Below are 27,606 nucleotides of genomic sequence, written 5' to 3'. Positions count from 1 at the left end.
TGCACGCAGCCCAGCCACGGCCGCCCCCGGGGTGCCGCAGTGGCGGACAGGTCCGGGCGGGCTGCCGCCGCCCTGGCAGGCGCTCCCCCGGCGCCCCGGCCGCCCACCGGACGCTCGGCGCCCCGGGCTGCGGCCGCGCTCAGCCGGGGCTCCGCACTGCCCGCCTGGTCCTGCCCCGACGGAGCCGGGCACCGGCGGTCCCCCCCCACCGCGGTGCCCAGCGCCTCATTCCCCGCTCGGGCTCCAGACCCCCCCCCCCCTCCTCCCCGTTCCCCCTCTGGCCCTCGCCCGCCTCCGGGCGGCCCCGCAGCCTCCCCCGGCCCCGCGCCGCCCTCGCCCGCCGGTCCCCCGGCGGCCCCGCTCCGAGCCGGCCGCCGAGGCTCCGGGGCCTGAAAGGGGGGCAGGCCGCACTCAGGCCGGCGGCCCCCCCACGCCCGGGAGGGAGGCGGGCGGTCTTCCGGCGCAGCACGGTCGCCCCGGAGCGGCGGGGCCGCGGCCGGTGCCCGGCGAGGGCCGGTCCGTCGGGGCGCTCGAGCCCGCCCGGCGCCGGTGTCCCCGGGCCGCTCCCCTCGCAGGCTCGGTCGTCAGGAGCGTCGGCCCGGGCCGGCTCCGGGAGACGGTGGGGCCGGGGCGGGGCGGAGCGGAGCGGGCCCGGCTCGCCCCGTCCGTTGTCCCGGGCCCGGGGGCAGCCCGAGGAAGGCTGTGCCGAGCGGCGCGGCCCCGTCCCGTCCCCACAAAAGCGCCCTTGTGCTGGCCCCGTAATTGCTAATCATCAATCACCATTAATAACAGCTGATGAGGCGGGAGGGGGAGGCGCCTTCCCAGGGGCCGGCCGCGCCGGGGGGGAGCGGGGAGCCTTGCCCCGCCGGAGCGGGCGCTGAAGGAGGAACTCGACCGTGATGTGCAGAAGATGGATGAGAGCAGAGGGCGACACCCCCGCCCGCCTCCCCTCCCCTCCCCTCCCCTCCGCGGCCCGGCCCGGCCCCCCCGCGGCGGGGCGGGCGGGCGGGCGGCTCCGAGCGCGCCTCCACTCCGCCGCGCCGAGCCAGCGAGCGGGCGGGCGGGCGGCAGCTCTCGCCGGGCGCCGGAGCCCACGGGAGGCGGCGGGCGCGGGCCGGGGCCGGGGCCGGGGCCGGGGCCGCGGCGGGGCCCGGCGGCGGCGGCGGCGGCGGCGCGGCGAGTTGGCGGCGGCCCGAGCTCGCCGGAAAGTTGGTGCCGGCTGAGCCGGCGGCGCCCGCTCGCCATGCAGAGACCCAGCGGCCAGGGGACCGCCTTCTCCATCGACTCGCTCATCGGGACGCCGCCGCCGCGCTCCGGGCACCTGCTCTACACCGGGTACCCCATGTTCATGCCGTACCGGCCGCTGGTGCTGCCGCAGGCGCTGTCCCACGCGCCCCTGCAGTCGGGGCTGCCGCCGCTGGCGCCGCTGGCCTCCTTCGCCGGCCGCCTCACCAACACCTTCTGCGCCAGCCTGGGCCAGGCCGTGCCCTCCATGGTGGCGCTCACCACGGCCCTGCCCAGCTTCTCCGAGCCCCCCGACGGCTTCTACCCGCCGCAGGAGCTGCCCCCGCCGCGCGCCAACCCCGACGCCGGCTGCCGGCGGGGCGCCGAGGGCCTGGAGGCGGAGGAGCTGCCCCCGGGGCGCGACAAGGGGCCGCCCGAGCCGCCGCTGCACTTCCCGGACCCCTTCCCCGGCCTGGCAGGTAAGAGAGGCGCGGGCCAGCCCCGCCCGGCGGAGAGCGACTCGTCTGCGGCGAGCGCCGGCCCGCCTCGCCCGGGACCCCCGCAGACCCGAGAGGCCCCGCGGCGGGCAGCACCGCCCGCCCGGCCCCTGTCCGGGCCCTCCCCGCCGCGCCAGCGGCGGCTGCGGGCGGCACCGCGGGCCCCCGAGCTCGCCAGGGCGGCAGCCGCGGAGCCGGCGGCGCCGGGGACCGGGGCGCGGCGGGCAGGACGGCGGGGGTCGCGATGGGCCGTGGACGGCGGGACCTGCTCGCGGCTGCGCTCCCGTCCTGTCCCGGCGGGCCGAGCCGGGAGGACCGGGCCGCTTCCCCTCCGTTCCGTTCCGGGCCGGCTCCGCAAGCGCCCGCAACTTTCGCGGGCGGGAGACAAAGTCCGTCCGCCGCGCCCGGGCCACGGGGCGGGAAAGCCGCGAGAGCCGCCGGTCGGGGCGGCCGCCCCGGCGGGGCACGGTCCGCCCGGCGGGACCGGAGCGGCGCGGGCCCCCGGAGCCGAGGCCGGCCCGGCGGCGCGGAGCTCTCCGAGGTCCTGGCAGCCGGCCCGGGGCGGGCGAGGCGGAGGGCAGCGGGGCACCGCCCCGCCCCGGGCCGCGGGACTGCGCGCGGCCCTCCCCGCCCGTCCCGGTGCCGGTGCCGGTCCCGCTGGGTGCAGCCGCGGTGCGGCGCGGGGCTGCGCCTCGTCCCCGGCACGATGCCGCGGGGCTGGGGGCTCCTTGGCTCGCCCGCAGCCCGCGCCGTGCCGGGCTCCGCCGCCCTCTCGTCCCCGTCGTGCTGCCGGCTACCGGCGCCCCGAGCCCCTCCCGAGGCCGCGCCGCGCCGGGGGGGTCCCGTGCCCGGGCGGCCGCCCCGCTCCCGGCGCCGTCCGGAGCCCCGCTCCCCTTCGTCTCGGTCCACTGCCCCGCGCTGTCGTGCCCGCTGCACCCGCGGCCTCGGCACCAGCGGCCTCGGCACCGGCTTTGCCCGACGGCGCGGGCGGGCGGCGGCTCCGCTCCCGCACCCCCGCTCGGGGCTGGCCGGGGGCGGCTCCCGCTGCCGTGGCGGGGCCGTGGAGTCCTCGCCGGTGTGAGCTGCGGCCGCTCCCCCGTGCGCGCAGGCATCCACCTCGGTGACTTGTTGCTCTGTGTTTCTCAGCCAGCTCCAGCTCCTGCTCTCTTCCACCTCAGCTCCTGCGGCACGGGGCTCGAGGTGTCCCTTCTGTGGCGAGACTGACACAAATCAACTGCTGGCTTTCTCTGACATGGCCCGTCCCGAGAGCTGTCTCCCCTCGTCACCCCCGAGATCCACCTTTGTCTCACAGGCTTCCCGGCGTGGATGCGTGCTGAGAAGTCTCTGCTGCTTCTTGCAGTGCTTGGCTGTTTGTTCTCCATCCTCCCTTTAGTCTCTCCTGGGTAAGCCCGGGTCTTTTCCTTGCCCTGCCTTGTTCTTCCCTCAGAAGACTGTCTCCCTCACTCAGGTACCCTTTGAACCTCATCCCTCAGCAGGACAACTGGGGCATTTGCCTCCCCATTGCCTTCATGGGTTATTGGGGCTTTGGTGCTCCTCCGGCGCTCCCAGGCCTCTGTGCCGAGTCAAAAGCCCAGTGCGATCTCACGTCTGTTGTGAAAGTCTCCTCGGGGACAGAATTGCCCTGGCCAAAACCAGCTGTCCATATGACCACATCTTCCCACTCTATGGGGAAATGAGCTGCATTGTGCTTGATCTCCCTCCATGGCTCCTCTGTAGCTGAGCCCAACATATTCTCTCCTCCCGAGGGACTCAGATGAACTGTCCCAGACAGTGGCCATTTCTGCTATCGAGAATCATATCTCTAAGACTTGCCCTGTTGTGACTGGCTCATATGATGGAAGGAAATATGTCTTGCTACCGCTGTTCTGCTGCCTATCAGCTGTCTCTTAGCACTGTGCTTGCTCTGGAGCCATGAAGGATGCTTGTCCTTCTGCATGAGCATTTGCCCATGTGGACCTGACTCTGTGGGCTGCTCTGCCCAGGTCCAAGGGGATTTGTCAGGCCAAATGTACCCCACCTTCTGCTTTACCTAATGTTTCTCCTGACTGTACCAGCCAAGGCCCTTGGAGAGGGACAATAGGATTTGTGTTACCAACCTTCTCGGATGAAAGCCAGGATGGTTGCTGTGGGCTTTTTCTACGATTAAAGAAGAGAAAGATGATTCATATCAAAAGGAGGCATCAAAAACTATGTGTAATGCAGTTTGTGTTAGCATCCTATCTGTGGCCCGGGCCAAAAGCAATCGTCCAGGGGAGAGTAAGAGAGCACAACCTGTGCAATACTTTCTAAAATGACGCTTCCCTAGCATCCAACCACCTGCACCCCAGGGGGTTCCTGAGCCAGGTGTTGTTTCTGGATATTTAGTAACCTTTGACCAATTCCTCTTCTGTGACTTTATCTAGTCTACCCTGGAGTCCACCAGCAAGGACTTAGCCACATCCTGGGGCAAGGTGTTCCACAGATCTCGTATCTGTAGAAGAACCATGTGAAGAAGAAATGCCTCCTTTTATTTCTTTTGCTGCCGTCAAGTGAATTATACCCTAAAGTGACTTATTTCTGTCCCTGGGCTCCATTAGTATCTCCATCGTGCAGGTGTTCTACGGAGACAAGATCAGTTGTTTGCTGAATCAGCCAAAGGAGTTAATGCTCTATTTTAGGCCCTCTCTCTGCATCTACTATGTTTCAAACTTGCTTCCAGCTGTTGTCACACTTCTTGAGAGGGGAGAGGCATATAGCGAAACTGGTGGTATGAAGCAGCAAAGCTCAGAGTGAAGCAGCAAAGCTCAGAGTCTGGTTTGTTACTACAGCTGTGACAAAGAGTATGACCCCCAGCTCTCCACACCTCTCCTGAGAGCACGTTTGTTCCTGAGCTGTAGAGGTCTCCACCGAGATCCAGGCAGTGGTCTGAGACCCTCTCTTGGGTTGATGTAGTAACTGCACATTCAGTCAGGGACAGGGTGAAGTTGTGGGTTGTTCCCTATGAACATGACTGAGCGCTCTTGTGTGCTTACCAACACAGGGCTCTTCTGGCTGTCACAGCACCCATTCTTGATCTGGGTCCCCCTGATCCTGCTTGAATAACTTGGTCGCCTGTGACACCCAACTCTCTTCACCATGCTTACCGCATCCATGATCATAGGGTTCCATTTGGGTTGGAAGGGACCTTTAAAGGTCATCTAGTCCACCCCCCCTGCAATGACCAGGGACATTTTCAACTAGATCACGTTGCTCAGAGCCCCGTCCAACCTGACCTGTAATGTTCCCAGGGATGGGGCATCTACCACCTCTCTGGGCAACCTCTTCCACAATGTCTCACCACCCTCGTCATAAAACATTTCTTCCTTCTATCTAGTCTGAATCTGCCCTCTTTCAGTTTAAAACTGTTACCTCTTGTCTTATCACTACAGGCTCTGCTAAAAAGTTTGTCCCCATCTTTCTTATAGGCCCCCTTTATGTACTGGAAGGCTGCTATAAGGTCTCCCCAGAGCCTTCTCTTCTCCAGGCTGAACAACCCCAACTCTCTCAGCCTGCCCTTACAGGAGAGGTGTTCCAGCCCTTGGATCATTTTTGTGGCCTCCTCTGGACCTGCTCCAACAGGCCCATGTCTTTCCTAAGATCAATGAACAGCTGGGACTTTGTGAAGAGCAAAGCAAATGGTCAATTCTATTCTTCATCTACGGCCTTCTTGTTGATTTTTCAAAGTCACAATGCTTTGCTTCATGACAGCTTCACTTCCTGTTCAAAAGCCTTGAAAGTCTCAGTACACCCTCCCACCAAATGGGTGGGTTCCCCTGCCTCCATTACTTCCTTGATGGGCACATACTAGATGACTAACAGACCAATACACCAATTTTCTTTGTGAACACCTCTGGTTTAGACTCTATCATCACATAGTTCTGAGTTCCTTACTGCAAACCCATCCCTTTTATAAGGCACAAATGTGAGACATGTTAGTCTGCTAGAGACCACTTAAAATTTGGGGTCTGATTAAGAAGAGTGTATCCGGGGATAGTACCTGTTTTACAAAGTGACATGTTGCTGTTAGTAGCTCAGCCTTCTTCCAGTCTCTTGGGACAGAGTCTGGGCCTACAAGAGCAAACTGCTTAATCAGTACTGTTTGCTAGTGTGGCTGCTGGGATGCTGTCTTCCATCACTGGGGAAGGGCAGAGTCAGGGCAGGACCTATGAGTACTCTTGGTGAAGACACTGACGTCCTCATAAGAGCTCTCTTACCTTGTCAGGCCTTGTGCTCCAACGGACAGAGATGGTACACAGAAATGAAAGCTCTCCTTTTCTTCGGCGAAGTGCTTGCATGAGACTGCATTGGCAGCCACAGTGCTCCATGCCACCTGCTGCTAATCCTCAGCCCTATGAGCGTCAGTTCTCTGGGTCTTTACTATACGCCCTGTGCATATGGGAGATTTCTTGCCCCACCTCTCAAGAAGAGAGAGCTTGCTGTCTATTCTTCTGCAGCAGAATAGAGGCGAAGGTGTTTCTTTCCCACTGTATGAAGCAGGAGGAGCAGGGAGGTGATTCCAGATGTCCAAAGGCACCCACTCTCAGGAAGCCACAGACTTGCTGCAGGACCGGCAAAGGATGTGGGAGCGCCACAGCAACCGGGCTCCTAAGAGTGTTTCCTGGGCTCAAGCAGTTTCTTGCAGTTGCTGCTTGTGTAATTGCAAGCTTTCACCTTCAGGCATCTGAGGGCTGCTCTCCCTTTCCCGGTGAGGTGAGGTGCCTGGAGATCCAGTGGCCCAGGGTGCACGTGCCAGTACCTGGACACTGCTTAGAAGCTTGGAGAGCTGCTGCTTCTCCTTCTGCATGTAGGACTGTATTGAGAGTGGCAGTGCTTCAGAACCAGCTCCTTCCAGCAGCGATTCCTGCTGTTGGGTCAGACTTGGAGACTTGGCTGGTCTCTTCCAGTCTCAGCACGACAGAAAAACTTCTTCATCTGCTTGTGCATAGCTGTGGGTCCTCTCCCTCCATGACCCCCAGCTATGGCCAGGAGTATCTTCTCGCTCAATCTCCTGTGGGGCCTTTGTTTGAGCCTTTCTACCAGGGAAGTGACTGGTTTCCAGGCCTCTTTTCTCCCCACTGTCTCCCACCCATGTCTTCCCTTGCTCCATGGCTGTTTAATCATTCAGGCAGCAGTTTGGGACACAAGAAGCTTGCAAGAAGGAGATTCGTACCCCTACACCCTATCAATACCCTTGCAGGCAGCGTAACAGCGGTCCCTGTGGCGGTCCAAGTGCTGCCTCCAGGCTAGGTGGCCTGGGATGAGGTCCTGTCTGTTCAGTGATGTTGGCAGGCTCCAGCGTGCCCCTCCGCAGGGACTGGTGGGGGGAGCTAAGCCCTGAGCATCACCTGCCTGAGCACCTTGTTCCCCGGCTGCACCACTCTGCTGTAGTGCATCCTGGGGTTAGGGAGGGAGAGCTGGCAGCAGGACACCCCACGTCCTGTAGTGCCCTGCAGAGAGGTTTGCAGGGCTGGCACCGGCTCTGGCTGCTGTTTGCAGGATGGTCCTTCAGCTCCTCTGGGCTGGCTTCTTTCTGGGCGAACAGCAGCGGGACAGGGCAGAGGGAGGGCTGAGCCGAGGGGCGAGGTACAGACCTTCCCTCCAGCCGCGGAGGTCCGCTGGAAGGGTTGCGGTGTGCTCTGCGGGAGGGGGGCAGTGAGGCCGCTGCGGCCGGGTTCTGGGACGGGGATGGCGGCGGCGGCTCGGCCCCCGCGGTGCCTGCGGCTGCTCCGGCTCTTGCGGGCGCTGCCCCGCGGCTGCGGGCAGCGCGGGGCCGGGGACGACGGCTGCCGGCGGCGGGGCCGAGCGCGCAGCTGGTGCCGGGGAAGCCGCTTCTCCGGCGGGCGGCCCCGCGGCTGCGGGACGCGGCGGTGGCGGGGCCCCGGCGGCCGCGGGCGGAGCTGCAGCCTCCCGAGCGCCCCGGGGCTGGGGGGACGGACACGGACACGGGGGGAGCCCCGGGGGGCGCCGGGGCCGCGGCTCCGGGGGAGGGAGGGGGGCTCCGCGGGCGCGGGGGACCCGCGGGCGGGGGCGGGGGGGGGGCGGCGGGCCGCGCCGGCGGGCGCTGACGCTGTGTGCCCCGCAGACGGGAAGGCGTACAGCTCGGACGAGGAGAAGCTGGAGGTGAAGTCGGCGGCGACGCCGTGCAGCGAGCGGGAGGAGGAGAGCTCGGCGGGCGACAGCGAGGAGGAACCCTTCCTGGACGGGGCGGCCGCCGCCGCGCTGGGCACCAAGGGCAAGGGCAAGGGCGGCCCCACGGCCGAGCAGGCCCCGCCGGGCTCCGGGGCCGGCAAGAGCCGCCGGCGGCGCACGGCCTTCACCAGCGAGCAGCTGCTGGAGCTGGAGAAGGAGTTCCACTGCAAGAAGTACCTGAGCCTGACGGAGCGCTCGCAGATCGCGCACGCCCTGAAGCTGAGCGAGGTGCAGGTGAAGATCTGGTTCCAGAACCGCCGCGCCAAGTGGAAACGCATCAAGGCGGGCAACGTGAGCAACCGCTCGGGTGAGCCCGTCCGCAACCCCAAGATCGTGGTGCCCATCCCGGTGCACGTCAACCGCTTCGCCGTGCGCAGCCAGCACCAGCAGATCGAGCAGGGCGCCCGGCCCTGAGCGCCGTCGGGGCTCTCGGACCCTGGGGCGGGTGGGCCGCCGGCAGCGGGGGGGCCGGCGCGGCGGGGGCGCGGCCCGGGCGCCCGCTCGCACTCCTCTGTACATGTCCCTTATTTATTCCGTGTAAACTCTGTACATACGGCAGCGTGTCCGTCTGTCCGTGCCGCGGGGAGCGCGGGCCGCCTGGCCCCCGCGGGCCCCGGCCGCCAGCCGCGCCGGGCCAGGGCCGGGGCCGCGCTGCCCGCGGGCGCCCGCCCATGTATAGCTGTGATTTCAATAAATTATTTTCTATGGAGCGAGGCGACGTTCTTCCGCGGCGCTGCCCGCCCGGCCGCTGGACGGGGGCTGGGCAGGGGCAGGGGAAGGGGCAGGGACGGGGGAAGAGGCGGAGACGGGGGCAGGGGCAGAGACGGGGGCAGGGGCAGCGGGCGGCGGCGCCGAGCCCGAGAGGCGGCAGCGGAGGCCGGGGAGGGCGTGCGGCCGGGGTCGGCGGGAGGCTCCGGGGGTCGCCCGCCCCCTCGGCCGGTGCCGGGGCCCGCGGACCCGGTGGCTGTGCGTGGAGCAGCGGTGGCCTTGCGGGCTCCATCGGCCCCGATCCGGTGCCGGTGCTGAGGCACGGGAGGGGGCAGGGAAGGGGAGGGGCTGGGAAGGGCCCGGGAGCATCCGCGGGTCCGCCCTGCCGCCGGCGGGGAGGTGCGCGGGCCGGGGCCGGGGCCAGGGCCGGGGCCGCCCGTCGCCGCCTCCCGCAGCCCCTGCCGCCACAGCCTGCGGCAGCCGAGGCCAGCAGCCCACCCCCGGCTGGGAGGAACGTGTGCGCTGCCCCTCGGGCTCCCGGCACGGCCGCCTGCCCTGCCCTGCCCTGCCCTGCCCCGGGACAGCCGGCATCCCTGGTGCCTCAGGCCCTGGGGCAGGAGCCGCTCCCCACGGTGGCAAATTGCCACCCTCCCTGAAGGCAAAGCCCTGCTCGTCCCGTGGGCCTTCTGCCAGGACCTGGCCTTTGCTGGCTGTGGGCTGAGGAGAGGTCCGTGCCTGCAGCCCCCTTGGCCCCTGCCTGGTGCGGGCAGGATGCCTGCCTGCTGTCCCCAGGGCTGCCCCAGCACCCTGTGCCAGCTCTACACGTGCTCAGCCCCACATGCCAGCAACACCTCTGAGGCCCAGGGATGCAATGCCCTCCAGCTCTTCAGGGCTGCACCGGCTGCTAGAAGAGTCCTGCCTTGAAGCCTTTCCTCCTCCCTCAGCCTCGAGGAGCACACCCCAGCCCATGGGGAATGAACGGAGAAATCCTCTGGCAGCTCAGGCGCCTAATTGCCGCTGAATCCTGGGGCAGTGCTGGCTGCCAGGGCTGCCTGCCCCCATGGCTGGGCTGAGGGGAAGCTAAGGGTCTTGACCTTCCTTGGAAATCTCAGCCTCTCTCACCAGTACCAGCTGCTGCTTCTCTTACCACACTGCTAAGGCTCCGCAGCAGTGAGCAGGGCCAGGGCCAACCAGGCACTGCTGGCACTGACACTGTGTCTCCTTGCCCCAGCCTGGAGCAGCTGCTGGGTCTCACTGCACTGGTGCAGGAGGGGGATTTCAGACTTCCTGAGAAGGGGCTTTCACATCTAGGCCAGCCAGCGTGGAATAGTCTGCTCTTGAGCGCTATTGCAGGAGAAGCTGCTTCTGAAGTCAGGGGGTATCGCAAATGACTGAGCCCAAACCCAGAACCTCATGAAAATCCAGTTTTGCACATGGGTGCAGCTGCACGCACAATCCTGAGTCAACAGTGCAGAGGACTGTGTGATTCCACTACTAACTGGGTGTCCAGCCATGAAAGCCTCTGTCGCTGGTTTGATGACCATCAGCCAGCCCATGGGGCAAGGGAGCTCTGTGCTGTAGTAGCAACATTCACTGCAATCCCACCAGAGGTTCCTCAACAGGGAGAAGGCTCTCTCCAAGGGTGTGGGACATGGTGCTGCTGGGATGCCAATTGCTCCGAGGTTTGATATGGAGTTTGGGTCACACAGAGTCCAGTTAGTCGCTGGCACCCTTCCCTGGGAGACAGCTTGTAAGAGTGGGCAACATCCCTGACAGCCAGAGCTGACTTTGGCTTCTGGGGTGCCCTCCCTGATGCCACAGCAAGGGCTGGCCCATCTCCATGCTGCCCAGCAGGGAGTGCTCCCTCCCCATGGCCCTTCCCTCTTTGCCAGGTGCGTTCTGATAGTCTGGAGTGTGGACCCCATGCTCAGCCTGCACAGCTGAGTCCTCCTGCAGAGCCCTGTAGACTCAGAGCAGTGGCGGGTGGCTCTCCCTGCCCATCGGCTGCTGGCTCTGGCTGGCCTGTGTGGGGACAGCCACAGCTTGGAGAACAGCAACATTAGGACAAAGCTGTGCTCCTGGTTGTTTTAGGTGGGTGCTTCTTTGCATGGCGATGTTTGTTGCAGGTCCTGAGACAGTTCTGCAGGATCCTTTCATGACCTGGATTTCTGAGCACCTTGCTGGGGCAGCAGAGCACAGCTGGCTTCCTGCAGCCACAGCAGGATGGCTTCTGCCTCTGTCCCCTGCACCACCAACCTGGAAAGGAGAAATTGTCCTCAGGAACTGCCTGGCCTGGCGTTGCTCACAGCATCCACAGTGTGGGCTTGGCCTGCTCAGGTAGCAACATCTGCTGGCATTCACTCTGGATCAGGGGAGGTAAATGTCCTCTGGCAGCTGACCCCAGCTGCCTTGTCCTCAGGGGAGCTGGCAGTTCCCTTCATGCAGTGGTAGAGCTGCCTGCACCTGAGAGCCACAGCTCAGGTAGTCCCTGCTTCTCCCTCCTTGGGTCTGGGCTGGTCTGAGGCAGAAACTGTTAACTTATCTATGCTACTTGGCTGCAGAAGGGGATAAGATGCCATTTGCAGGAATTGCAATAGCTCCTGCACATGAACTGATGCACGTACATCTAGGCCAGCTGGGGGGGGACGGGGAGGGCTGAGGGAGGCGGGATAAAGCAATTGTGCACCTATAAGCAGTGCTCTGTCACTATAAATGTGTCCACATGAGGGGTCTGTGCCACTGCTACCTAGCACGGCACAGCAGTCCAAGATTAAGCACAGCACTCGGAAAAATGTCCACAGATCCAGGCTTGGGGCTGTGACACTGAAAGGAGTTAAATTTTATTTTAGGGTCCCAGAACCCCCTTATTCTCACTTGGCATTTCTAGCTGACGCTGTGGTCTGGTATGTCCTGCGCCAGTGACAGCATCTGTTTATTGTGCTCTTAACCCATCTCCCCCCACCACCACTCTACCCCCCCCTGCTATGCACACCATTGCCAACCTGACCTCTGTGTGCAAAGCAACCCCCACTCTGCACACTTGTTCATCTACTGCCTGTAGACTGTATTGGAGAACTGGAGCTTTCAGCTTCTTAGAAGTTATTTGGGTTTTGGCTTTTTTTTGTTGTTGAGTTAGATCAGTCCCAGAGCCAGTACACAACGCAGCCTGCAAACTGTCGCATTAATGTACCTGCAAGTGCTGCAGAGAGGTGCAGCTCAGTCTGGTGCTGATGGAGGTGAGAGACTGACTCACTGCTGTCACCGGGGGTGTTGGAGAGAGCTGCAGAATAGCACAGTGCTCCTTGCGCTGTGCAGAACAGAGCTCCCCTGTGAACCTCATGCATTGCAATGAGCCTGATGCCTCCTGCACAGCACAGAGCAAAGCACTGCAACACACCAGTGAATGTGCGGAATGACACTGCCCACACTGCACAAAGTGGCTGCAGCACCTCCCCAAATAGAAGAGCTGCTGGGGCAGAGGGTGCAGCATGCCCCACAAGCTGGGCTATAGGTGCTGCATCATTTAGACTGGGGTGGGTGGGAGGAGAGCAACAATAAAAAACTGGGCAGTAAAGAGACCCTGGCATGACAGAGCCATGCAGGGAAAGGACCTTGAGAGGTCTCTGGTCCAACACCTGCTCAAATCTGGTCCCGTTAGCTCAAGATGCTGAGGAACTTGTCCAGCCGACTTCACGAATCTCCAAGGATGGCGATCCCATGTCTTCAGGCCCCTGTTCCAGTGTCTGACCACCTTCCTAGTATTTTTTTTTTCCTTACAGCTATATGGAATTTCCCATGTACCACCTTCTGCCTGTTGTCTTGTGTCCTGGAGTAGGAACTGGCGGGGGGAGGAACTCTTTCGTGGATATCCAAATCTGTATGGGGTATGTGCATGTGTATGCTTGCACATGCATACACAGAGTAAAAGGTAGATACAGACATATGTATATACATGGACATGCATTTATTTATACATATGTTTATACATATATATACACACATATGTACAAACAAAACTTATTTTGCCCTCTTGAAGACAGTTTCATCATTTACAAGGGAATTCTCTCTACCCAGACCCACGCATTTACCTGGACAATGGTTCTTAAAGAACTAGGAAAGGAGTAGTGATTGCATCCCATGGGGTGTTTATTCACTCAGTGGTCCCCTCTCAGGAAAAGGTTTTCAGTGCAACAAAGCTAGTTCATAGCATTCTCTAACAATGGGCTTGTATGAAGATTTGATGGGCGCAACATGGTGCTGGTGCCACTGTTGTTTATTCAACCTCTCCAGGACTTGCTCGGATGCTTAGCTGCTCACATGGATACTAGGGGCTCACAGAGGAGTTCCCCAGGAGGTCATGCCGGGCTTTTTTTCCCAAAGCTAGTGTGCAGCAGTGGCTGCGATGGGCCCTCTGGTTCCAGTACAAGCAGACTTGAGGCAGGGCAGAGGAATGCTGTGCTGTGGGGGAATCTGTGCTGCTGGGGGTTGCCTTTAGGGAGCAGCTCACTGTACTCCTGGCCTTGGTCAGAAGTACCACGTGATGACCAGAAGTCATCACTGCAGGAATCCTGCAATGCAATGAACCTATATCCTGGTGGGGATAAATTGTTTCTAACTGCACATGGGCAGGAGACAAATAATATCCCTTCCCACTGGCCTGGCAGCTGGGAAGGGTCATGAGGACCCCCCAACCACCTCCAATTCCTTTACAGCCAGCTCCACAGCAGCACACAGAGTTTAGGGTGCAGCTGCAGAGGGGATTCAGCAGCTAGCCTGGTCATGATGACCTCAACAGTGGCATGCAAACTCCCGGTGGGTGTATTTATCTTCAGTGTCAAAGGAAAATGAGCCAAGACCTGAAAGAAGTTATCAAGGGCATGCTGGAATTGGGGTTTAGGAGGAGAGAGAGACTGTACCCACACTCTGCTGTGCTGCTGCTCACTCAGGTGCTGGGCAAGCTATGAAGCACTTCACAAGACTGCAGTCCTTGATGATCCCTTGCTAGCCAGGACTGCTGAAACCTTTCCCAAACAGGGGCTCCCACTCACCTGCCTATGCTGGCCCTTTCACAGCCTACCAGCTTGTGCCAGTGTCCTCAGGTGCCAGGCTGACGTCTCCTGCAGAGGGCTTTGTGAGGACCTGTGCTGTGGACTTCTGCAGCTACAGGCAGGCCAGATGATACCGAGACATGAATGGGCATAGGGTGCAGGTGCTGTAGTGGGAGCATATTGGTGCTGTATCTTGGTAAGCACAGGCCAAGGGAGCTGGGACATTGTGTCACACCTCTGCCCACTCTTTCAAAGAGGCAGGGCTGATTGGGAATGGAAAAGTGCAGACTGATGGCATGATCTCTGCTCTGGCCATCTCTTTTAAAAGCACCTCTGCATGGACCCAGTGTGTGGTCCCAGCTGCCTCAGTGCTGGGTAGTACTGCCCCATGCCATGGCTGCTGCCCACCTATGTCCCCCCCTGCCAGGAGGCTGTGCCAGCTCAGCTAGGGCTGCGAGAGGGCCCTTGGGGCTTTGCAAGTTGTGCCCTGTGGGGCTTGTCCTGGCCTGGTCTGCTGTGCCCAGGCTCTCTGGGAAGTGTTGTAGACCTGTGGCATGGCCAGTTTCCAGCCTGGGGGTTGCACACCCTGGATGTGCTTATGGCATGAGTCTGCATCCCTTACTCCTGCCCTGCAGCACCCACACCCTGCTGCAGCCACTGCTTCAGCTGAGTGGTGCTGGCTGGCTGTGGCAGGGTCCTTATGGTGCTGCCAAGGAGCTGGTGTGGTCACCGCTGCTGCTAGGGGCTGCATCATGCAGGGACAGCCCCCCCCCCCCGTGCTGCTGCCTTGGCACATTCTTGTGGCGTGCAGAGCAGAGTGGAAGGTCCGCCTGTGCCCTCCCTGACAGCAGCCTGAACATGGACACAGCAACTCCTGCCCCTAAACATGGACACAGCAGCTTCTGCCTCAGCCTGTCCTGGTCCAGGACCGTGTGAAGCCATGCGGGCCACCTTGGTGCTGAGCTGTGCTCCAACAGTGGGATAATGCTGGGCTGGGGCAAGGCAGGGCAGGGCTGGAGTGCTGCTGCTGAGGCCTGGCCCCACTGCCAGATGAGGACATGCTATTTTTCTTGACAGGGACACTGCTGTTCAGCGCAGACCCCTTCCTGCTGGGGATGGGAATGGTGTTCCACAGCCCAGAGGCTGCCCGTGCCCAGCACAGGCCCTTGCACTGGGGCAGCACACTGGTATGGGGTGGCTGGCAGTGCATCCTCCCTTAAGGAAACCAGGGCCACTGTTGTTGTGCCAGCAGCCCACGATGGCCTTGCCTGCCCGCTCATGAGCTGGAGAAAAGGGCTTTTGTCTTGGCTCTTTGGGACCATGTCAGAGCCCGCGGGGAAGCTGCTGGCACTCTCTTCCCCTGGGTGCAAGCAGAGGGGCAGCAGCCCCCCTCAGCACCCATTTGCAAGATGCGGGCACAGCCGGGCACCGGGTCTGTCTCCAAAGGGCTGTGCACTGGCAGTGGTGCCACCACCAGCAGGACCTGGCCAGGGCTGTGGGTGCCCCGAGGGGGGCTGCAGACCCCCACGGGCACCCAGTGGCCCAGGAGGGGCTGCCCAGGGCCGTGTGGCCCCAGGGCTGTCCTCCCGCGGCTCCTATTGGCACGGCCACGGCTCCCAGCCCCGACCCCGAAGGCAGAGTGCAGGGTGGGCGAGGGGTTTGCCTGGAGCCCCCGGCCCGGGGCTGGCTCTGGCGCGGGGTGCAGGCTGTGCCGCTGGCCAGGGGCACCCCGGTGGGTCAGGGCAGGGCTGGGATGGGGAGGGAGGCGCCGGGGCTGGGCCGGGCGGGATCCCGTGCGGGAGATGATGTATGGGCAGATGTATCAGATCGCACAAGATAAACAAGCAGTGAATTTCATCAGGGCCCATCATGGCTTTAATTTGGCTGCCTAATGAGTCAGATCCAGCCGCGCAGATAAAAGTTGTCAGAGCCGCAGCCCTAATGAATTTCTTGCCACTTGTAATCAAGGCAGCTTGTCTGAGGGGGATGATTAATGGGCCCCAGAGGAGCTGCCGTCCCTCGGCTTCCATTCCCACTAATGCAGTCGCCAGGAAATTAACCAAACCCAGCACCGGGCTGGGGCTGGGGCCGGGGCCAGTGCAGGGGCACCGATGTGCGCTGCGAGGGAGAGCAGGCACTGGGAACGAGGGGCAGGCACAGGCGGGGACGGCTGGGACCGGGACCGGGATGGGGACCACGGCACTGCCACACGCAGCCGGCACACACAGATAGTTAAGGGGCTGGTGGAGGGGCCACCACCAGTGAGGCAGCCCTCTGCCATGGGAAGGGCACAGGGAGGAGGCAACAGGGGTCTGGAGGGGACTGCTGAGGGTGACCTGTGGCAGGTGGGGTGCCCGGGGTGTTTTAATGCCGCCTTTCCTTACAGCACTGCCATGCAGGCTTGGGGAACCAGACCTGTGCCCAGTCCCAGGCACTGGAGCCCCGAACTGTCGCTTGTGGTATGGCTTTGGGTGCAGCCAGAGGAGAAGCGGCAGCGCTGGGGCCTTGCTCTGCCAAAAGCTGGGAGAAGCATGTGGGGTCAGGGATGATAAGCCTGAGACCCACGGCTTCCTTCACTGCTTGGGGGGCTGTCTGCGCTTTGGGACTAGATGACCTCCAGGCTTCTGCAGTCATCTTCTTGCCATAGCAAACCACCCAGGCTCCTTGCTTGCCGAGACAGCCCCACCATTCCCTGCCCATCTCTGCCTCCCCCCACAGCTTCAAAGTCACTGTATTGTGCACAGGCACCAGCTGTGTATCTCCCCCAGCACTTCTGACCTGGCATGTCCCCTGCCCAGCACACACCTCTGCTGTGCCCATTGCTGATCTTGCCAGAGCCATGCAACCCTCCGGGGCCATGTCCCTGCATTGTCCCACAGAGCCTGGGGTTGACACATCTCCCCTTCCCATCCCAGCACTCTGCCATGTCCACCAAGGGGCCCAGTTCAGCACAGGACTGCTGTTACCAACTCCCGAGCTGGAGGAGAACAAGCTGAACATTTGTCAGTCTGGGATGGAAATGCACCAGACCTCACGGAGCAGGCAAGCAGCAGACCGGAGGCTGCACTGGAGGCCCAAAAGGCAGCAGACAGAAAACAGCCTGGCAGGAGGTGGGTTGCTTTATTGGCCTTTATCTCCTTGGCTGCAGATAACACACACAGGGCAACTCATGGCAAAGAAACAGTATATACAGAGTGTCCATATAAATATTTCCAATGTACATTTTATACACAAGTGACAGAGACATTCCACAGCAGCGTCCAAAGCCTTGGGGTGCCAGCGCTCAGCTGCAGGCTTGGCCCAAAACCAATGGGAGATGCTCATCTCCTCTCTCCTCTTGCTCAGCCAGAGACCAGCCCCGCCTGGGCATCAGCGGGAGCCAATGGGGATGCTCTGATGGAGACACTGTGTATGGCTTTGGGGCTTGAACCTGGAAGGACAGTGACTCTACAGACAGACAGACACAGCTGGGGATCCCAGGGTGACCATCCTCTTCCCCCTCTAGGTCACCAGGGAGGCTGGAGAGGCCTTCATCAAGGGGCTGCGTGGGAGAGATGCTCCCTTTGCTTCAGCACGTGGGGAGTGGTACCAGTGAGCGCATCCCTTCCTGCACCAGCGAGAAGCAGAGAGGAGCACAGGGGTGCAGTGGAGAAACATGCACCTCCTGCTGCCCCCCACCTCCCCACTGCACCAGGGGTGCACAGCAAGGCTGACACGGGAGGGAAGGCAGGAGGGAGGTGCCCAAACTGTCCTACTCTTTGGGAGAGCGGGTGCAGCAATCACCTTCCCCAGTACCAGCTGTGCAGGGGAGGGCCACACACCTGAACTGCCTCCAGCCCCTGTATTATCTACATGTGTGTGTGATGGGGGGCACAGAGAAACTGCCTCTCCTCCCCCTGTACCGGTCATGAGAACGGGGTGTGCTGGAGCCCCTCTGCAAGCTGACAGTGCCGGGTCTGCACAGCCCCCCGCCCCAGCGGCATGGGCAGAGTCCACAGGAACTGGTGCAGAGGAGCAGGCTGCTGGCTCCCCAGCCTCCTCCTGGCCGCAACGGGGGTCCCGATGGGGGAGCGATCGTGGCGGGCAGCCCGGCTGCGCTGGTCTCGGACCCGCTCCTGTGGCCCTGGTCCCCTGGCAGAGCTGGAAGGCGGCCGTGGGGTGAGCGGAGGGCCCATGAGGAGCTAGACAGCACTGGGGCTGGAGCCGAGCTCAGCTGGCACCACGGTGCAGGCATTGTTGTTGGCGTTGGTGTTGCGGCGGGACAGGCTGGGGGTCAGCGTGGTGACGGCACTGTCACTGGGGCATCCGTGCTGCAGCAGGATGTCGATGCACTCCTGGCTGCCGGCTCGCCGGGCGTAGGCCAGCGGGGTCAGGCCCCGAGCGTCCCGGCTCTTCACATCCACCCCGTACTGTGCAGGAGAGAAAGCAGCCAGTCAGCGGCACCCAGATGCCACATAACCCATGGGCATGGGCGTGGCGGCACAGCAAGAGCACCGGCAGAGGCAGAGGGGCTCTATGGCACTGGGGTGGGCAGGGAGAGGGAGATGGCAGGGTGGGCAGGGCAGTGCCAGTGGGCATGTGGGGGAACCCATGGGAGGAGGATGGACGAGGGGTGTCCCGAGAGGTGCTGCAGTGGGGAAGCACCGGGATAGGGCCAGAAACGCTGTGGTGGAGGCTGCGAGGTCCTGTCTTACCCAGATGAGCAGCTGTGTGAAGACTACGTTGGCCATGGCGCAGGAGAGATGCAGTGCCGTGCGCCCATCTCCATCACCATAGGTCTCATTCACTTCTTCCTTGGTGCCATGGGCCAGGAGCGTCACCACAAGGCGCAGGTCATCCTCTACCACAGCCCGCAGCAGCTGCTGGCCCAGCGGGATGTCCGACTGGGGCAGCGGAGCCAGGAAGAGCTTCTGCTCATACTTGGCCCGGATCCAGCGCTCCTTCTCCTCCCTGCCAGATGGGACACTGTCACAGGTGGGTCAACCTGCCTGGGCTCCATGTGCAAAGGGGCATGCATACCAGCACTGTCACCCCGAGTGCACCCCGTGTTAGCAGTGAGCATTTGTCACACACAGGCATGCCTCGCATAGCCCCGCTGCAGGCACCTCCCCTGCTGTGCACGCCCCCGCGCATGGCTGTCACTGGGGCTCTGTCACACTGCTCCGGACAGATGCCTGAGACACACTTGTCCCACTGCACCTCCTTATAGCTCCCTACGTACACTGTGCACTTATGTCCATGCATGTACAGCAGCAGCATCCCACACCCAGACCCCACACCTGTCACTGTGCAAAGGAACACCCACACCTCTATGCTAGTGCCCCTACATACTCTCCTGTGTGCCCATTGCGTGGGGACCGACTCTGTCCCGCGCTTGTGTGTGGGCCATGGCCAGCGGCAAGAAAAGGTTAGCTGCTGCACATGACAGCCCAGTGCCACGGGAGGCACGTTATCACTGCTGCCGTCTCGCCTGGTGCAAACAAAGGCTGCGGCAGCGTCCGTCCCGCCTGGGGCTGCGGGGCCGGGCAGATCGATGTGTGCCGTGCCGCTGCTATCTGCTGCCATTCTATCCATCTGCATCTGGCGGGCGGCCATCAATGCCCTGCGCGGAGCATGCTCACTCCTGCCGCCCCCTGACCCGCTCTTATCCGTTGATAAGCTGCAGAATGGGCTCTTGTTGGGATGAGTGACAGGAGAGTCGCTCCGATAGGGACAGACAAGGGCCTGAAAGGGACGCACCCTTGAGACCAGCACAACGCTGCCAAGCCATCTCTGTTAACCCCTTCCGCTTTGCAGCCAGCCACAGCTCCGGCAGTCACCGCATGGCCATGGCTGGCCATGAAGCCCTGCTAGCCCACCAGGACAGTGGGAGAGGGCCTCCACGGCCCAGAGAGCAGGCAGGACCCCGAACACTGGAGTACCTCGAGGATTCCTGCCCACCTCTCTGTTTGACTGGATGGCTGCGCCCAACCTCTTGTGGTGCCCTCAAGCCTCCCAGTGTGGTTGTCTGAGCAGCATCTCTGCAGTTCCCAATCTCCCTTACCGGCTGCTGTCAGGGGTGGGCTTGGGGTAGCCTTCCACCGCTCCTTCCCAGACAGCGTTGGCCAGGGCATTGCCGATGGCTGTCATGACCATGAGAAGCTCACTAGGCCAGTCGTCCAGGTCCAAGGAGCGCACGCGGGACAGGTGGGTGCCCAGGTTGCGATGGATCCCAGAGCACTCAATGCACATGAGGGAGCCCAGGTTCAGACTTGCCCAGTCCGGATCTGAGGGCAGCAACATCAGTGGGGGAAGAGTTAAATAGCAGCATGCACTCACCAGCCTGTCTCCTATGATCCAGGAGACACATATTTGCAGCCACCTGCCCAGCGGATCCCTTCCGAGCCCAGTGCCCCAGCAGCACAGAGAGGCAAGGCCCCCAGGCTGGTGAGTAAGGGGTCACAGACCAGCGTGGCAGGTGGCTCAGTAGCCCATGCCTGAAGAATGGGCCCACTGCAGGAGAGGACAAGACAGCCCCACGGTGTATGTCTCTTTGGGGTAAGAGAGGAGGTGGCTGGGATGGAGTCCCTCTCCCCTCCCTGGGTGAGCAGCCCCACCTCCCAGTTTCTCCCCACTGTTTCTTACTTGGTGCATCGCAGTCCACACAGAAGCTGTTCCCACGTGCGGTGCGGACGGCCTGCATGGCCTGCGCATCGCTCTGGCTGCCCAGCCGAGCCTGAAACAAAATGCACGGGAACCCCATTTACTCAAGGCCAACTGCCCTGCCATGTGTCCTCTCATCACCAGCCCAAGAGCCCGTCGGGGAGCTGCCAGCACCTTGCTCCAGCAGGCACCCCGCAGGCTCTGCTGCAGGAGTGGTGTCCAGCACGGGGGCTCAGAGGACGGGGTCTGGAGGGAACATCGATTCCTAGCCCACTGTGTGTCGGAGGAGCAGGGGATGGTGGGCTGGAAGGGGGAACGAAAAGGCAGAGCTGTCCAAGGAGGGAGCGGACAGCACAGGATCCAGCCCTGGCGGGATGCAGAGAGCTCCGTGGGGCCAGAGCCAGGCTGGGGAGACGACAGGGAGCTCAGAGAGGTGACAGGACACCTGAGGTGGAGCACAGTCCCAGAGATGGGATTCAAACCTGACTGGGAGCAGAGAGATCAGGTCGGGATCCAGTCTGGACAGACAGGGAAGCCTGGACAGGGATGGACGCAGCAAAGCAGGTGGCAGAGAGGAGGGAACGAAGCAGAACTCGGCCAAGGCCTCTTACCTTATTTTTGCTGCTCTCACAGCCCTGCAGGCTGGCCAGGATCTGGCTTTCAATGGCCTGGACCCAAAGCTCTCGCTCCTCTGACGTTGAGGCCTCAAAGAGCCACGTCTGGCCCGTCAGGGACACGATAATGAACTCAAATGGCTCATCTGGTTCTGGAAAAGAAAGGTGTGCCATGACATGGGTCAGGGAAGGAGGGGGTCTGCCAGCCTCGCAGGGCGTGAGCAGACAGACAGATCCCTCTGGGCCACCGCTGTGCCCGTGCACGGGCAGGATCGCCGGCAGCAGCGGCCCCTGGGAGACTGGGACCGGGAAGTGAAGGCGGAGAGTGCCTGCAGGGAGGAACCAGAGCTCTGCGCCAGGCCATCACTCCTGCTGCTTGCACAGCTCCCTGCGTGCCAGCTCTAGTAGCGTGGGCTTGCTTTTCCTGCCGCACGCGAACACCCGCAGCCTTGTTCCCCCATCATCCCGGGCCAGGAGACCCAGGAGGGTGTAGCATTGGACTCCTGGAAGCTGTCTGTGCCCTGCTCTCCACGCCCTCGATGTCCCACCCTTGGAAAAAGCTGCTGACCTCTTGAGCAGTGAAATCAGCTCCTCCGCAGAGCTGCTGCCCCCCCCCAAACAGCCCCATCACCCTCAAGAGCCCATGGAGTGCTTGGTGCCTGCTGATGAGTGGCTTTAGTGGGACAGGGCCCTGCATACTGAATCAGGAGATGCAAAGAGGGTCCATGCAGTGGGCTCAAAGGCAGCTCTTCACAGACCTGTGCATTGAGAAGGGGCATCATCGCCAGCTGAGGAGCGCAGCAGGGCAGGGATCCCGCTTGGGAAGCCCTCGGTGCCTGGGTGCTCCACGGACCCACACAACAGGGCACAGCTGCTGTTTTCCCATAAAGAGGCATTAAGTCAGAGAGACCCAGGCAGGAGCCATGGAGAGGCAAGAGCGATGCCATTCTCAGCTCTGGCACCTCTCAGTGCCCTGCTGGGCAGATGGCCTCTGGCTCCCAAACTGGGGAAGCTGGTGGCCACAGGGGTCCCTGGAAGTCGGCCGAGCAGAGCTGCTTCCATGAGGCGTGTGGACGGCAGTGGGCAGCGGGGACACATGCAGGGCAAAGTGCCCGGGAGGGCACGGCCAGGCAACCTGCTCCTCAGCCTCTCCTCTGTGCAGCACCGGCATCTGCGCCCTGCAAGCAACTCCAGAAGATACAGCCTCAGTATTAAAGCACTTCCCTGGCCGTGAAACACGTGGGGACAAATTCCTGACTTTCCATCTTCAGGGAAGATAATTTTTGTGAGCCCCAAGGGTTGCTCAGACCACCAGGCACTTACAGGCTGGGTACAAACGGAAGTGTTAGCATCCCTACAAATGCAGGCTGCCTGGTGCGTTTCCAGGGAGGGTGTCAAAGCACGGGCACCTCTGTGCTGGGTGGCAGAGCCAGGAGCAGAGAGATGGGGGTCAGTGAAAATGTGTGAAAGCACCTCAGGCCCCCTGGGCCTAAGGAAACAGCCCCAAAACAACCAAGAGCCTGCTGAAAACCAAGGCTTAAAATGTGGTCTCCCCTGCTGGCTACTGCTCTGATTGCTGTAACGCCCCCCCAGTCTGGGCTGCCAGTGCTGGGCTCTGCCCTGCCAGCCCTTGCCATGGGCTGCACCGAGCGGGCGCATGGACCTCAGCTTTACATGGGGTGCCCTACATGTCTCATCTTTGCACCCGAGCACCACCAGCATTTACCTTTTATTGCCAACTTCAGTAGTTAGTGCAGTAAATGACTTAACTAAGCGGGGCCTGAATGGAATGACTAATAAACGTTATGTCACAGCACACGCTTCAGCTCATAGCAAAATGATTTGTAATTACCTAATTAGCGTTATGCAAATAACACCCTCATCTCCATAATGTGCCTTCCCAGCTCTCTATTAAAAGCAGGGAGTCAACTGCACAGCTCCAGAGACAGCAAGGAGGCCAAGGGGACCAGCCTGGTCCACAGCAAGGCAGAGCTGTGCTGGCCTCCAGCCTGGCAGGGTCTGTGCCCGCTGGGGCAGACACGGGGAGGCAAGTGGAGGGGGTCTGGTGGGGGTCCTCTCTTCTGCCCAACTTCCCCTGCAAGCTGCGGCCAGAAGAGTCTCTTACTGTAGAAGGAAGCAGCAAGAGGGCAATGACTGAGGAACTTGCTGCAGCCTGCAGCACCCCAGCAGAGCTAATGAATGGGCGCAGAGACCACCAGCCGGGTCCCACCAAGGGCATGGTCAACCTCAGCTGCTGCTGGGCTGCCTGGCACTGGCTGAGCAAGACCGTGTCAACGAACACTCTCAGAAAATGGGTGCAGCCATGGGAAGTCTCCTTGAGGAAAGACAGCTTCGATGGGGCTGGCGGGAGAGCGCAGCCCTTCCTCTCTTGTAAGTGCTCTCTCCAGGCTCTCGTTTCCTTCGCAGGCACCACCACCTGCATTAACAAGTACCGGGCACAGCACCCAACTCTTATCTCTTTCCATCATGCACAGCTGCTTACCCCAGAACAACCTGAGGGTAAAATGCTGCTTCTGCTACTGTGCCACGGTGGAGAGTGTCATGCTACTCATGCAGCGGGCTCAGGATCTTGTATTTCATGGGGGCTAAAAGCATGAGTGACATCTAGTTGGAAAGAAGCCTGCCCTTTGCCATGGCTGAGACCACTCCATGGTGTGTCCTGCACAGATCCCAGCAGCAGCCATGGGGGCTTGGAGATAATTAGCGCTGATGAAATGGACTGGTGCAGGAATGCAAGGCTTGGTCTCCACACCAGCAGACCCTTGGGAGGATCAAATAACTCCGGGGAGAAAGGCTCTCCAGGTGAAGTGCCAACTGGCTTGCCTTTCCCGGATGGGAAGGGGAGGCTGTTTCACTCCTTTCACCATAGAATCAGCTGGGGACTCTTCCTCTGAGGAAAGATGTCTGCAACTGCCTTTCTCCTGCTGGGAAGGAGAAACTCTGGGGCATCAGGAGGAGGACAAGACTGCAAGGTGCTGGCAGCCAGTCACGCTGCTGGACTCTCCTCCTTTTTGCGATGCACTTGCCTAAGCAGGACATCAAGGCTGCCCAGCACTTCGCCCTTTCCTCCAGCTCTCAGCCACAGCAGAGACCCCACAGTCCCTGCTCTGGGGAGCTCCCTGCAGGCAACATGCCTCCTACCCTAAGGATATTTGCTGTGGAGGCTCCAAGGACACCAAATCCCAGCTCAGAAACAAGATTCTTGGAAAATATACAGCTGGTAGCTTCTGAATACTGGGAGAAGAAATAACCAGACAACAGCCAGGCTAATAGCCACTGTCCCCTCGGCTAGCTAGCACCATTCGCTTTGTGAGCACTGCCAGACCCTGGACATGGGCAGGGAGCACCCAACCACTGATGGCAGCCAGCAGTCAGGCGACGCAGGAACCTACGACCACAGCACTCAGCTGGACCTGCCCTGCCCCTGCTCAGCTCCAGCCCACCCGTGAGCAAGCAGCTGCTGCCACCTCTTCCACCATCCCAACCTGTGACTGGGATCTGCAGTCCAGGGACTCGAGTGCTCCAGCTGTTCTGAGACAGTTCCTTCTTCCTCTGCAGGAGGCTGCAATAGAGCAGGGATCAGGCCCTAAGAGCTGCAGAACCAATTGCTGCCCAAGGCAAAGCATTAAGAGACAGGAAGGAAAGAGTGGCTTTTTTTCCTGGGGGGCAGTGACTGCCCAGGTGCTTGAGGGAGCATTTGCAGTTCCCAGATCTCGGATCAGGCCACACCATTGGAGCAGCGACCAACAAAGCCACTCCTGGGGCACCCCAATGTATCAGAATGGGCCCTATTCTCCTTAAATCTCTCCCACCCTTGGTCTGAGCCACCTGTGGCAGCTGTCAGTGTGTTGCAAAGCCCACTTGGACCTGGCAAGTACTGGATCCACTTGAAGTGCTCCCTGCTGCTGAGCCGCTTCTGCTGCCACTGAAACAGCAGCAAGCAGGTCGGCACAGTCCCTGGGACACGGGATTTCTGCCATGGGCTCACATGACTCCATCCTCCTTGTTCCTTTCTCTTGCTTGCTCAGTACCTCCCCACCAAACACGCAGGCAGGAATCCCAGCCCAAGCGTTCCTGAGCCAGTGTGCTTCCCAGCAGAGACGAGGCAGCAAACGCCAGCCCTGCAGTGCCTGCCTGCCCCAAGGCTCCCACGCAGGGCTCGCTGGTTCTCCTCTGAGGTGTCTCTGCCTCAGGTGCTGTGCTGGGGCAGGGGGTACTGTATATCTCCCAGTCCTCTGCTCAGGATGCTCACAGAGGAGGTGCAGGCAGCTCTGCCTGCTGGGGTCCCTGCTGGGCTGCCCACACCGGCAAACAGCAAGGTTTCTGGGGCTCCAACCCCACTCACATGGACTTTCCCAGCATCACAGCTCAGGGGCATCCTGGAGCATGGGGCTGCCCGATCCCAGCCCTGGCAGCAGTCCCAGTCAGACCAAAGCCCTAGCGTCGGCTTTGCAAGCCACAGGACCTCCATTCCCCTTCCTCCTTTGTGCCTCATGGATTCCAGCTTTACTCTGAACAAAGGGCCTGTTGCTCTCAGCAGAGCCGGGGAAGAGCTAACAAAGGACGACAGCTTTTCTTCCACACTAAGGCTTCTTTTGCAAGCAAAATCACCACCTCTCTCCCTGCAGCAACACAGGACAGCACTGCCGGGTTAGACCTCCTTGGAGGCTTCAGCACGGCATGGCTATGGCAGGAAAGCAGGCAGCTGCGGGATTGCTCACTTGGATTCGCACGCAGGATTTGGCAGAGCTGGGAAGGGAATCGAGAACTCAGAGCAGCTTTGAACAGCGTGCAGGCCCAGCTTCTTGGACGGTCTGGGATGAGTTCTTGAGCTCCTGGGGGGGCCCGTACAAGTTGAATCAGACTTAAGCAATAGCTTCAGGGAAAGGGGCTTTCTCAGATTTTTCTGGGGAGAGGCACAGGTTTCTGATGTGGCAGGGGCATTTCTGGCCAGATGAAAGAGTAGCACAAAGTACAGGACACAGGCAGAAGGATTTGGACTACCTCTGTTGAAGCAGAGTTGGCAGAACACCCTTCCCTGCACCATGTGCAGGGGACAGGCTCCTTTCTGGTGGCCAGGGTGGCCAGAAGAGCCCCAGAGCTCACCAGCTCAGACTTAGCAGGGCTAAGGTCCTGGAGGAAGCCACTCCTACAGGAGTGGGAAGCCCTTTCCAGCCGCCTTGGGGTAGAGGGGCTATCCCAGGGCCAGAAGGCAGAGCTCATCTCCCTGGCCCTACGGCTGCCTGCAGGCGTGCTGGTGGGAGTCCATTACGCCAGCTCCATTAGAATTAGTGGGCAGTGGAAATGAACACGCTTGTCTCTCTCTCTCTTGATGATTTTTTGATGATGTTTTAAAGACTGAGCTCCGTGAAGAGTTGCTGAGCAGAGTTCGGTGCGAGCCGGCTCTGCTAATGGGCGTTAACCCCATGACCCAGCTCCAACGCCGCCCAGCAATGAGTGCTCCAAATGAGAGCAAAATTAGCGAGGGCACTGCACAGCTGCCAGGACGGGCCAGGGCTGTGTGGCACTCAGACCTGACTAGCAACTGAGTCACCAAGCTGAGTGGGCTTGAAGACTTCTGCAGCAACCGCAGCGAGGTGATCAGCCCTTGTGGTGTTACCCTTCACCAGCCTGCTGTGCTAGAGAGGGGGGAAGCCAGCAGCCCCCACTGCCAGCAAGCCAGCCTTGAGACGAAGCATCTCCTCAGGGCCAGCAGATGAGCACCACAGGACTGGGAAGAAATGGGGGAACGGAGACATCCTCTATGCACTGCCAGGAGCCAGCACAAAGTGAAAGGAAGAAGCTAAAAGGGAAGAGACCCACCAAGACGCCAGGGTGGGACAGAGCTCTGCTGCCCAAAGGGGCCCAAGAGCTGAGATGCCCAGCAGACCAGTGAATCTGTCACTGTCACCTGCAGAAGCAGCAGGGGATGTTGGAGAGTAGAAGCAGCACAGAGAGGAAGGGAAGCAGTGGCATCCCGGGAGTGTTGGCCTTACGGCTCGTGCCAAGGCCCTTCTCTGCTCTCAGTGGGAGGAAGCACAGCTTTGAGCAGAAGTGGTACATCAGGGCGGCTAAAACCACCATAGCTTCAGCACACGGCTGGGCGCAGGGATCCGTCCTGCTCTATGAAGAGCTCAGACTACACACTGCATCAGTGCAGAAGAGGCCAGCCCAGAGACCCCACTGCAAGGATCTCAACGTGGAGTCAAGGGAATGGCACTTCCCACCTCCTTCCCATGGACACCCTGCTTCTCCCTGGGGTGCGGCGTGAAACCCCAGGCCAGTGTGCCTCCCCGGGGAGCTGCAGTGGGACAGGTTGGCCACATCCCTCACATGTACGCAAGGTGCCCCCCACACAGGGCTGGGGCAGCACCCTCAGAGCACTAGTAGCAATATGGGGCGGGATGGTCCCCTATCCCTCAAGCACCAGGACACAAACCAGCTCTGCATCATGCGGTGTGATGCTCCTCACCCAGCACAGCAGGATTGTGCTTCTCCCAGCACTCAAGACACAGGGCTGTAATTCCCTCCCCACACAGGGCACCGGACAGAGCTCTCCCACGCCAGCCCACAGGACACAGGGCAGAACTTCCCACCCCAGTGGGCTGGACAGGATGGAGCTCA

General features: G+C 61.2%; 2 protein-coding genes across 3 annotated transcripts in view; one reads left to right on the top strand and one right to left on the bottom strand.

The window, feature by feature from the left end:
* The first annotated feature begins 910 nt into the window (after positions 1-910).
* On the top strand, positions 911-8,651 carry GBX1 (gastrulation brain homeobox 1). Its single transcript, XM_069778545.1, has 2 exons — positions 911-1,703; positions 7,843-8,651. Exons 1-2 carry the CDS (start codon positions 911-913, stop codon positions 8,361-8,363), a joined length of 1,314 nt encoding a protein of 437 aa, XP_069634646.1. The 3' UTR covers positions 8,364-8,651.
* An 8,155-nt stretch (positions 8,652-16,806) lies between these two features.
* The window catches only part of AGAP3 (ArfGAP with GTPase domain, ankyrin repeat and PH domain 3), a 150,962-nt gene continuing 140,162 nt past the window's right edge, over positions 16,807-27,606 (bottom strand). For both annotated transcript variants that reach the window (XM_069778539.1, XM_069778538.1), the window contains exons 14-18: positions 20,959-21,113; positions 20,330-20,420; positions 19,749-19,971; positions 18,400-18,655; positions 16,807-18,114 (exon numbers count right to left, since the gene is read on the bottom strand). In XM_069778539.1, the coding sequence (XP_069634640.1) occupies positions 17,887-18,114; positions 18,400-18,655; positions 19,749-19,971; positions 20,330-20,420; positions 20,959-21,113 (953 nt within the window). In that variant the 3' untranslated portion in view covers positions 16,807-17,886. The remainder of the gene's footprint in view (positions 18,115-18,399; positions 18,656-19,748; positions 19,972-20,329; positions 20,421-20,958; positions 21,114-27,606) is intronic.

The sequence above is a fragment of the Haliaeetus albicilla genome, chromosome 2, assembly GCF_947461875.1.
Source record: "Haliaeetus albicilla chromosome 2, bHalAlb1.1, whole genome shotgun sequence".
Lineage (NCBI taxonomy): Eukaryota > Metazoa > Chordata > Aves > Accipitriformes > Accipitridae > Haliaeetus > Haliaeetus albicilla.
This window is presented reverse-complemented; position numbering and strand designations above follow the sequence as displayed.

What these genes read in the sequence shown, in the direction of transcription:
- GBX1 (XM_069778545.1), top strand. Translation starts at nt 911, where the DNA reads ATGGATGAGAGCAGAGGGCGACACCCCCGCCCGCCTCCCCTCCCCTCC. An exon ending in CCCCTTCCCCGGCCTGGCAG is followed by an intron (nt 1,704 to 7,842) that starts GTAAGAGAGGCG and finishes TGTGCCCCGCAG; the next exon opens with ACGGGAAGGCGTACAGCTCG.